Consider the following 12,439-nt stretch of genomic DNA (forward strand, 5'->3'; position numbering starts at 1 on the left):
TGTCTCTGAACTACTTCTCTAAGTATATATGTACGCAGCAAAGCCATCACCATCACATTAGGATTTTCTCATTTCAAGGAAGCTGGAAGTTGTGATAGGTTGTATAATTTTAGCCCCTAGGACTTGATCAGGATCTCAGCTGTCACAGCCTTGTCCTCCATCCATGCCAAAGGGAGACGTTACCAGGTATAAGTAGTGGAGGAGGTGATGTGCAGGTGTGGCAGACACAAGCCACAGTAAAAAGAGGAACGAGGGCCCTCAGCTGAGCTCTCCCTCGGCCTGTGTGCTCCTCCAACAGTGTGTGCTTCTACGCATTGGCTTTCTTTTCTGAGGAGAAACCTATGAAAAACAGCAGGAAAATGTTTCAGATTGAAAATTAAAAATTAATTTCTCTTCTTCTGGCTTAGGGCTAACATAAACTTCGAGGCTGGCGAGAAAAGAAGTATTTTATTCATGAGCACCCACAAGTTTACACTGAGAAATCAAGAGGCAGCAAATGGAAGGTTATTATTTTCAGGACTGACATATGCTTACCATTTTGTGAAATCACTTGTGACCTAGTCCTAATCATGCCTGACAAGGATATACTACTCATTCTTGCTGGCATTTTGGTGGCTCTGGCATTTGCTTATGAAAGTGAGTCATATGTGTTACTATTTGGTTCAGTACTCATCCCACAGAGAGATAACTGCCAAATAAATTACTTTAAAAATACGATACTGGGTGCGTTCTTGCCGAAGCCATAGAAAAGATCACAGTTCTTACGATGTGAGAGTGTATCATGAAAACCAATATGAAAAATTAGGAATATTTTAGTAAGACCAGGATAAAATGCCACAAATAAGTGCCATAGGGAAAACAAAATCAAAGAAGTCTACTCATGGCAACGGAAAAAAAATCGCATAAATGCCAAGAAATAAGGTGTTTTCCTGATTCATGATAACATTTTAGTATATGTTAAATGTTTTATACTTGCTGCCCTGCATTTGGTATTTCAAAGATATGCTAAACTAACATTTTAGTAACAGGAAGATAAAAGGTTACTTTTTCAGGTTGAAAAAATATTCTTCTGAGAACTGCAGCCACTATATAAAAAGGTATCTACTGGAAACAAGATGAAAGAGCAAGCTACTGAATGGGAGTAAATACTTGCAAATGATATGACCGATAAGGGGTTAATATCTAACATATATAAATAGCTCATACAACTCAATATCAAAACAAACAAACAAACAACCCAATTATAAATGGGCATAAGACCTGAACAGATATTTTTCCAAAGAAGACAGTCATTTGACCAATAAGCACATGAAAAGATGCTCAACATCATTGATCATCAAAGAAATGAAAATCAAAACCACAATGAGATACTAGCTCACACTTGCCAGAATGGCTATCATCAAAAGGACTACAAATAACAAATGTTGGCAAGGATGTGGAGAAATGGTAACCCTTGGACACTGTTGGTGGGAGTGTAAATTGGTGTTGCCACTGTGGAAAACAGTATGGAGTTTCGTCAAAAAAACTAAAAATAGAACTACCGTATGATCCAGCAATTCCACTCCTGGGTATGTATCCGAAGAAAACAAAAGCACTAATTCAAAAAGATATATGTACTCCAATGTTCATAGCAGCATTGTTTACAATAGCCAAGATATGGAAGCAACCTCAGTGTTCATCAACAGATGAATGGATAAAGAAGATGTGGGATATATATATATATATATATTATATTATATTATATGTATTATATATATCCATTACATGTGTAATGGATATATATAATATATATAATACATAATACATATATAATGGAATATTACTCAGCCATAAAAGAGAATGAAATTTTGCCACTTGCAACAACATAGATGGACTTGGAGGGTATTATGTGAGATAAGTCAGACAGAGAAAGATAAATACCGTATGATATCCTCTATATGTAGAATCTAAAAAATACAACAAACTAGGGAATATAATAAAACAGAAACAGACTCACAAATATAGAGAACAAACCAGTGGTTATCAGTGGGGAGAGGGAATGGAGAGGGACAAGAAAGGGGCAGGGGATTAAGATGTACAAACTACCATGCATAAAATAAATAAGCTACAAGGCTTTATTGTACAGCACAGGAAATATAGCCAATATTTTATAATGAATGGATGAATATGTTATAATGAACTATGAGCAGAGTATAACCTTCAAAAATTGTGAATCATTGTTATACACCTGAAACTTATATAATATTGTAAATCAACTATACCTCAATAAAAAAAGAAAAAATATTTAATGCCATCTTGGAAAGTTATATAAAACATAATAAGTATCTTACTTTCTCAGAAATGTTAGCTACAGTTTCTACAGGAACTTAACCGCATAACGTTCTTAAGATATTTGCAGTGTACATTTTTGAAATTACATGCAATTTATGGCACCGAATTACAATTTATGGCAAAGAATTCATTTACAATATATACTTGAACTTTTGGTGCATTTTAAAGACAGACTAGACATGATTATGCACTAAACTGAGAAAATATAAAAATATAGGTAAAAATGTGTTTAGATGGGAATATAACTTTATAATAATTTTTTAAAGTCTGGAAGCATTCCTTAATCTAATTTAAAAGCTTTTGCATTTCCAAGAAGAAAAGATATCTAATATGGTGAGAACATAAATTTGGATCCAGAAGCATGATCTACTGGTCTAACCAATCCTGAAGTTTAGAATTAATCCATTAATTAATGATACCTACCTCTAGGTATCTTAAAACATTAAGAAAAATTAGTTCCTGTGTAGTTTTTACAGCACTCTTGTGAAATAGGTATAGAGGCAAGGGCTACTACCCCCAAGTTTTAGATGGAGAGCAGCTATGGCCCATGAGATAATCCATGGCAGAATGGAAATCTGAACAAAGGCAAATACAGGTCTTGAGTTCCTTGAATGGAAGGCAGAGTGTCCTTATATAGTGAAGTTGGTTAGAGACTTCTGTCGTGAGACTTGGCTCTGCAGTTATGGGGGCAGGACAAGAGAAACACCACAAGGGAATGTGGGTCCTCACCTGCTAGGAAGAGTTGGCTTTGCCTTATTGCTTGGTGAAGGACTCTACACACTAATTGGGTGACTATCTATTAATGGTTTTGGTTACACTGTAGGTTTCCATGTTCACAGGAGTGCAGGTTAAGTAGCCTGATGCCAAAGTGATCTGAATAGACCCCAGAGATCTTGGTGGAAGAAGCCATGTCTCAACCCTACATCAAGTATTAGCTGAATCTAAAGTATAGTTCGTGGTTAAGAGTGGAGAGGGTATCAGTGCCACAGAGGGGTTTTAAAAGGATTGAGGGGACTCTGCTCTCTACATGCCCACTAACCTCTTAGAATGTGAACTCTTAGGCATGAACAGTAAGGAAACCTAGGTAAGTAGACTTTCTTCCCAGTTGAGATGCAGAAAAATAAAATATATACCTTACTTTCCTTCCCTATGGATTTTTATCTTCCATTTAAGAGAATTACTACAATTTTATTTACCTGGTGGAATTGTGACTAGTCTAGACTTATTGTGTGCATTTTTCTCATCTAGGATCTATCTATCTATCTATCTATCTATCTATCTATCATCTATCTATCTTCTATATCTATTCATACAAAATGTTAAATAGAATGTTTAGTCTTTGCTTATAAAATCAATGTCTGACTAGGAATATATTTACCATCTGTATTTTCATATGTTCCTGTACATGTAAATACACTTTTGCACTTTATTATTCTTTTAGCAAAATCATTTAGTTTACTGATAAGCTGACCTTTAGAACATTAAAGGTGAGGTGGCATTTCTCCTGTAATTCTTTTCAAACAATCTAGAAACAGGCATAAAATTATCTGCCTCTAAGTTTCAATTAATTTCCTTTATTAAGAAAATAATGTATTTGATAAAAGAAAAATATTGTAATATTTTATCCATCTGTATTGAAAATTATACAAAGTATGGTCTTTAAGTTTCTTCTGTTTCTTACATTTCTTAAGTACTATTTACACTCGTTCCTTTATCTCTTCATACTATTAGGAACTGGAAAAAATCCAACTAATCCAAGCCATTTACCAATGTAAAATCACCTGTAATGTTTAAATAGTTATAAAGACAGTTATAAAAAGACACACCCTGGGGGTTTCCCTGGTGGTGCAGTGGTTGGGAATCTGCCTGCCGATGTGGGGGACACGGGTTCGTGCCCTGGTCCGGGAGGATCCCACATGTCGCGGAGCGTCTGGGCCCATGAGCCATGGCCATTGAGCCTGTGCGTCTGGAGCCTGTGCTCCGTCACGGGAGAGGCCACAGCAGTGAGAGGCCCGCGTATCGCAAAAAAAAAAAAAAGACACACCCTGAGAAATAAAGATTCTGGTTTTCAGGACAGGACCATTAGAATTTATTTAAATAGAATAAATGCAAAGTATGACACTATTACATTTTACTTTTTTTACTTTTTTAAATTTTTTTATTAGTCTCTGCTTTACAACAAAGTGAATCAGTCATACATATACATCTGTTCCCACATCCCCTCCCTCCTGCGTCTCCCTCCCTCCCACCCTCCCCATCCCACCCCTCCAGGCGGCCACAAAGCACCGAGCCGATCTCCCCGCACCACGCGGCCACCCCCCACCAACCATCCACCCCACGCCCGGCAGTGTATACACGTCCATGCCTCTCCCTTGCCCCGTCACAGCCCCCCCCCCATATCCCCAAGCCCACCCCCAGTAGGTCTGTGTCTCTATTCCTGTTTTACCCCTACGTTCTTCATGACATTTTTTTTTCTTAAATTCCATATATATGTGTTAGCATACGGTATTTGTCTTTCTCTTTCTGACTTACTTCACTCTGTATGACAGACTCTAGGTCTATCCACCTCATTACAAATAGCTCAGTTTCATTTCTTCTTATGGCTGAGTAATATTCCATTGTATATATGTGCCACATCTTCATGGGGTGGTCCATATTGCTTAGTGGTTACAATGTGGGCTTTGGAGCTAGACTGTGTGGACTTGTCTGTGTCCCAGCCAATAGCCACCCATGCGGGGTTGGACAAGTTACATGATCTCTCTGCTTCTCAGTTTTCACATTTACAAAACAGGGACAACGGCAGTCCTCATTTCACATGGTTGCTGTAAGGTTTTGATGAGATAATAAATATAAGGCCCTTAAATCGTTTCTGGCATATAGTTAGTGTTGTTGGGTGAACCGTGTCCCCCCAAAAGATATGTTTAAGTCCTTGCCCCTGGTACCTATGAACGTGTCCTTATTTGGGAATAGGGGCTTTGCAGACATAATCAGGTTAATATGAGGTTACACTGGATTAGCCTAATCCAATATGACTGGTGTCCTTATAAGAAGAGGAAAATTTAGACACAGACACAGAGGGAAGATAGCCATGTGAAGAGAGACGCAGAGATTGGCGTTATGCTGCCACAGCCAAGGAACATCTGGGGCTACCAGAGGCTGAACGAGGCAAGGAAGGACCCTCCCCTACAGGCTCTGAAAGCAGCACAACCCTACCAACACCTTGATTTCAGGCTTCCAGCCTCCAGAGCTGTGAGAGCATAAATTTTTGCTGTTTTAAGCCACCTAGTTTGTGGTACTTTGTTATGGTAGCCCTAGGAAATGAATTCAGGCAGTATTCAATTAATTAGTTATTATTAGACATCGGTAAAGGCCAATTATAATGGTTGGGCTTTGATCTTCTATATTGTAAAGAAATAATGATGTTTGCTCACAACACAATCTTGCATGCCTACATTTCATGCCATTCCAAATATGTAAGAATTGAGCTCCAGCTCATTAGACAAGTTCAACTCTATACCATATGAAAATTTTGGAAGGTACAGAAGTGATTGGCATGCAATAGAGCCAGAAAACATAGCCTTTTGACATTTCAAACAGGAGGAAACAAACAACATGCTTTCAAGGTTATACTAACTCTGCTGTGCCATAATTGTTCTGGAAACATGGAAGTCATTTTGCATCTCATTCTGATAACAGATAAAATGAGATTAAAAGTTCTTTGTAAAGTGACAAGTTTAAACAGAAACTGTAACCCATTGACATCTGGGGACATCATGTAGATGTTGTATTTTCTACATCATGTAGAAAAATGCCATTATTTAATGCTATGCAGAGAGAAAGCTAGGAAAGTCTCAAAGTCTTGAAAACCTTTATTTAAATCTTGAGGTTCTGAAAGAAGACTTGATTTTCAGTGTGTCCCCAAAGCACTCTAAAATAACCACAGACAGTAGCTGAGAGCAAGGCTGGAAATCAGTTGACCTGAAGACTGTTGTATGTTGTACTCAGTACCAACTGACCTTAATCCTCGGCCAGGGAGCCCTTCCCTGGGTCCCCACTTTTCAGAGGACCCTGCTCTGGCCCTCCTCCAGTCAGACTCCCCCTCATCATGTGGACCTACCTTCCTTTAAAACAAGCTTCTGGCACCCACAAGCAGACCCCCAGATTCTTTGCCAGGTGACCCTGGGTCTGCTTCCAGGCCCCATGTGGTCTTCTTCCCCAGGCCCGAAGCCAAGGGGTGCTGTTTGTAGGATAGTGAGGGGTATATGAAGTTGGGATGTGCCTGCTGGCTGTCCTCAAATTCTCACTCAAGACCCCTCCCAGTGGGTAGGTGGGAGGGAAGGGTGTGGGCCATGGCTCAGGTCTTCCTGTACCACTGTGTTCTGGCACAGAACTGGTTGGAATCTGAGTGTTCTAAATTTGACTCTGGCCTTCCAGTTATATTTATCAATAGGAGGATAGACTATACTTTAATAGCTTCTCAGCCTGATCCATAATGTTTAAATATTTACAAATAAAGTATGCAGCTTTCCTTGTGTTCTTGTCGCAGACCCTGGGAGTGTCAGAGGAGGCTCTAGTGGTAGCACAGACGTTTAGTCCCCCATTTTGTACCCACTGTCCCTCTTAAAAATCACAAGGCTGCTGCTCTATGTGTAGACATTGGAGCCACTATTTCAGGTTAAATTATAAAAAGAGGAATAATTATAAAGGAAGATACTAAGATAAAAATATCCTACATATATTGGGGTCAGAAAAATAAATTTGTCAGGAGTAATAGGAAATTAATAAAAACCAAGAACTAGGACAATCTAGGAAGCATATGTACTAATTAATATTAATTTAAATATCCACATTTTAAAAAGGATCCTTTTAATTTAAATATAAATAAAATATTTTAAGTATTATATGAATAAAACATATAGCAGTTTTCAGAAATAGTTTGTTTATAGATTATCAGAAACAGAGTCTAATTTTGCCACTCATTTTTCTTTCCATTGCTTGCATTTTGGTATTTCTAGTCCAAAACACAGGCTCTATTGACTAGCAGTATATTCTTGAATAGTGGAGAATAAATGTATTGGTCATATGATGAGACAATAAAAGTATCTTTATAATAAAAGCTCTTTAAACCCATATTTTTTTAACAATCAATACTACACAATTATTTTTAAGAACTCTGAGCAATTGTGTTGGATCAACAAAGCAAAAGGAGATTTCCAATTAAATAAAACAAAAAATAACAAGAATCACTACCGAAATTAAATAATGGCACGTGGGATGTTTCTGACAAGGGTGATTTCAGAGCTTCTGCCAAGTGTCATGACCTGGCTTGAGCTTTGAAACAGCATCAGCTTTGGAAGCTAGAAGAGGGGCAACAGGAATTCCAAGCAGGTAGGTTTTAAAGTAAGGAGATTTCTTTCTGTAATAGTCCCCTAGTCATGATCAGCCCTCTTCCCTGCTCTAGACAAGCCACAGTCAGCTGCAGAGCAGTGCTGGTATGGAGGACAGGTTTCAGATGGTAATATAACTCTTCAGTTTCCACCAGGACTGCCCAAGCAAGATTTACCTCATAACACATTTATTATGCACTTACTCTTACATAGTACTGTCTTTTACCTGTGATATTCTAAGTGTCGAATGAGAAGCACAGATAATATATGCTATGAGTTCTTAGGAAGAAGAGATTATTGAGGGTTAGATACTAGACCTATAATTATCCAAGTTAAGACCCCCATTGTCATTTTTATGTCTACCATTTTAGAGAATTTTAATATAGTAAGAGAGGTAGCTTTTCAAGGGCACTACAGGATATGATTCAAGCACAGGTTTTGAAGTGTTATATACCTGGAATCTAATCCCAGGGTTAAATCTTCCTAACTCTGTGATTTAGGCATGCTACTTAAATTCTCTAAGCCTCAGTTTCCTCATCTGTAAAATGGTATAATAATAAAACTTACTTTATATCTGTAGACCTGTCACACAACATGTTTATACATCACAGAGCTCTTATATTTCTTCCTAAGTAGACAAAAATCAGTAGGTTTCACCCACTGACCATAAAATTATATTTTTGCATGTTATTTAGTTTCTGAAGACCATCACAATTCATTCCTATTTTATATAATCATTAGTTTCTATTACTTTGGTCCAGGATGAATACAATAGTGATATATAAATGGCTTTATGATATTATTGAATTCTCTACTGCATAACTGTATTTTCTAGGGATTAAACTCCAACTCAGGAGAAAATATCTTTAATGTTCATTCCAGACCAATATAATATAAAATGGGAAACTATAATTGGATGGCAACTCAGCTAATGTATTTCAGAAACACAGACATTATGCAACAATCATTATGGTTAATAGTATGCCTTTCTATTAAAAGCTCTCCTTTATGACTGGAACCCAAGAACTTCATTAAAACCAATGGTTATATTAGTAGTAGAAAGAAAAGAAAAAAGAAAGTTCTACGGTTTTCTGATAAATACTTAGACATTTTATTATAGAGTTCTCACTTTTTTTTTTTTTTTTTTTTTTTTTTTTTGCGGTACGCGGGCCTCTCACTGTTGTGTGGCCTCTCCCGTTGTGGAGCACAGGTTCCGGACGCGCAGGCTCAGCGGCCATGGCCCACGGGCCCAGCCGCTCTGCAGCACGTGGGATCTTCCCAGACCGGGGCACGAACCCGTGTCCCCTGCATCAGCAGGCGGACTCCCAACCACTGCGCCACCAGGGAAGCCCTAGAATTCTCACTTTTTATCTTTCTTCTCCATAATGCTACTATGAGCTATGGCCTTTGCCACTCTCAGTGCTGCTGTGTACAGCTGTCCAGGTTGTGTGCTGCACAGCTGTAGGAGGCTCCATTTATGTAGATTACCATGAAAAGCCCTTGCACTTGTGAAGTTCCTAACTGGAAAATTACATATGGTATCCCCGGCTCTCTGCTTCCATTCCATAATGGATTCCTTGAACTAAAAACTAGAATTCTGTGACCTCAGATCTGAACTAAATGAGATAACATTCCAAGTATGGCCTGAAATTGGAATATGGCTCCTCTTCAGCTTTTGTAGATAGATTCCAATCTCTGGAAATTAACAAGTTAGAGTCACAGGTATGTGTCATATGGAATTTTAAACATGCTGCAGCCTTTGCTGACTTTTGATTATATGTGATGAAAACAGAAGAGGGATTATAATTATAGCCCAGTTTATTCAGCCCACTCCTGGGTGGCCTCGTGAGACCAGAGAAACAGCAGTAGAAAGTATAGCAGATTCTGGAAAGAAAGAAGAGAATGGTAAACCAAAGAAAAATAAGGTAAAAGAGTACTCTTAGTTGTGAGTACTTGGTAGGTGACTTTTTCATTTTTCTCAGCATACTTAGAAGTGGGCGTTGTGGGTAACTCTGGCCTAAACTTGGAGCCTGACATTTAGTCATTAGGGAACACAGCTCTGAGCCTTTGGTTTCCTCTGTCTGTCTGCCAGTGACATTTAAAACATCTGTCTAGCAAACTCAACCTGGAATAGTGGATGTGCATCTGTCTTTTGCAGTAGAATCACAGAACTTTGTTGTTGTTGTTATAATGCAGCTCTGCTGGAAGTTCTCATTTCTAACCCCAGATGGAATACTGACTCTGAGATGGAATAGGAACAGAAGCCAGAACTGAGATCCATGCATTTCTGCATTCGAACATTTTCTTTTTCTAAAGGAGTTCAATTTAACCCCAGGTGCATCACATTAGAGTTGTGTATGCAACTCAACTTTATAGTGGGTCCTCCCCGAGTATGAGTATGAGTAAACATCCCCAAAAGAGTCCATTAAAATGTAAACATGAAAGAATGCTCAATACAGCTGTGGTCTTACCATTTGCCTTGTCCTGCACATCTGGCGGAAACAGGTCGGGAGCATACCACTGATGGTCTGGCTGTGTGGAAAAATAAAACATTATTATATCAACATGGGCTTCAAACCAAACATAGTGGCATGTTAAAAATATAACTACCCTATGTGGCTTTTGTTATGCAGGCAACACAAAAGGGGTTTCTATCCAGACCTGTGGCCAATCTTGCTCACCCCTCTTATCTCCCTCATCACTATTACCATCTCCCTACCCCCCACCCCTAAATCCACTCTGTGTTCAGCCAGAATGTCTACTACTTTGGGATTGTGGCTTTTTTTTTTTTTTTTTTAAACCAGATGTGTTTTGGATATGTGCAGAAGTATAAACACTTTTGTAAAACTTACTATAGCCCATAAATAAAACAAAAGACTTTATCATCAAGAAATACTCTTTATAAAACCCTCGCACAGGAGGCAACAGGAAGACCAAGACAACAATGTACAAGTTTAATGTTTTCTGGTGGCTCAAGGAAGAAATCTAAGCCATTACATGAGGACATGGCTTATAGAGGCTCAGGATGGTAAAGGAGTGAAAATCTTTCCCTTTGTACGGTTCCTCTTCAGAAACTATTCTAAATTGCTTAGTTGAGACTAGACAGTCAGTGAGAAGAGAGGGTAGACTTGCATTTTTCTCTTGGGATTTTTTCCCTAGATTTACACCAATTAAGAACAGCTAGACATTGAACATCAGGAAACCTGTTAAACAAATTGCATTGAAATAAATCATAAACTATAGACCTGAATTTCAAAATACAGTTCCAAGGCCAGAATCTTTGTATTTAACCACTTAGAACAGAGGAATTTCAGCTTTCCCTGCCAAGGAGGTTGGTCTATCTTCCTGCTCCAGATGCTTGTTCCTGCTTCCTCTACCTTCTCCCCAAGACCCAGAGAAGACAGGCCCTTTGTTCTATTATCCAATTACCACCTGAAAATAACTCAGGAGAGTTTTCTCTAACAATGAGCCAATAGGGGGCATTTTACAGGGCTGCCAGACCACTGAAAGTAGCCTAAGAGTTCAATTATCTAAGACGCTAAGAAATGCTGCATTTGGTACTGCCTGACGCCACTTTACCCTCACTCAGACACCTAGGCTCTTGGCTCTTTTTTGGTCCACAAAAAGCTAAAAGAGGAAATGAGATCACCTCTGTTTTTCATCTCCTGGTTTATTTTTAGATGTCTCAAATAACACATAGGATAAGTGACATGAGCCTCAGTTTTATATTCCAGGACAGTTGCCAAAAGAAGGTGAATATACAATAATTTTACAAACACTATTGCATGTGCTTTAATTCAGGCTTAGAAATAAGCATGAAACATGAAATATTCTTTTAAAATGAACTCTGGGAGTTTCTGTAATTTCTCTCCTTATACTGAGATTTTGTTTAAGTGAATACTGATAGAAAATGTAGTCATTACATGGCTTGGAATGTTGTTTCAAATACAGACGTTTATTTGGTGATAACTTTAAGTGATCTGGACTGCCTTATCTCTTGTAATTGATAGAAAAGGTTTGATGAGCTTTTATAGTAGGTGAACTTCTGCCTTCTTTCCACAAACGAAGATTTGACGAAAATAGTCATTTTTACTTGTAGGCAAACTTCAATGACTCATTGGATTTATAGTTAACCTTCCACGAGAGTATTTCCTCCAATTCCCTAACCTGCAGACAACTAAACTCCTTAGTAAATTTCTATCTCTTTGCTTCCCACAATATTAATTTCCTTCTACATTCGGGAAAAAATACAGAATGATAGCTGTGTTTGGAGATTCCCAGAAATGTTTCTAGTGAAAAGTAAAATGTAAGCAAACGGGTAAAGAAAAAAGAAAATGGAGGGGGCTTCCATGGTGGCGCAGTGGTTGAGAGTCCGCCTGCCGATGCAGGGGACACGGGTTCGTGCCCCGATCCCGGAAGATCCCACATGCCGCGGAGCGGCTGGGCCCGCGAGCCATGGCCGCGGAGCCTGTGTGTCCGGAGCCTGTGCTCCGCAACGGGAGAGGCCACAGCAGTGAGAGGCCCGCGTACAGCAAAAAAGAAAAAAAAAAAAAAAAGAAAAAAGAAAATGGAGAAGGGAGAGCAGACAGAAGAAGCAACCAACAACAACACAAAAAGAACCAAATTCTCAGCTGTATGCTGTGTCACACCAGGGTCAACTAAGAGATGCTCATTACATTCTGACATCCTTCCACCACCCAAAGAGTCATTATCTCTTCCCT

The 12,439-nt window shown here is 38.7% G+C and overlaps 1 protein-coding gene across 1 annotated transcript in view; it reads right to left on the minus strand.

Moving 5' to 3' along the window:
• Nucleotides 1-307: 307 nt before the first annotated feature.
• The window catches only part of TNIP3 (TNFAIP3 interacting protein 3), a 98,182-nt gene continuing 86,050 nt past the window's right edge, over nucleotides 308-12,439 (minus strand). Inside the window, exons 12-13 of the mRNA XM_060088875.1 lie at nucleotides 10,190-10,250; nucleotides 308-339 (exon numbers count right to left, since the gene is read on the minus strand). Of these exons, the coding sequence (XP_059944858.1) occupies nucleotides 308-339; nucleotides 10,190-10,250 (93 nt within the window). The remainder of the gene's footprint in view (nucleotides 340-10,189; nucleotides 10,251-12,439) is intronic.

The sequence above is a fragment of the Mesoplodon densirostris genome, chromosome 1 (assembly GCF_025265405.1).
Source record: "Mesoplodon densirostris isolate mMesDen1 chromosome 1, mMesDen1 primary haplotype, whole genome shotgun sequence".
Taxonomy (NCBI): domain Eukaryota; kingdom Metazoa; phylum Chordata; class Mammalia; order Artiodactyla; family Ziphiidae; genus Mesoplodon; species Mesoplodon densirostris.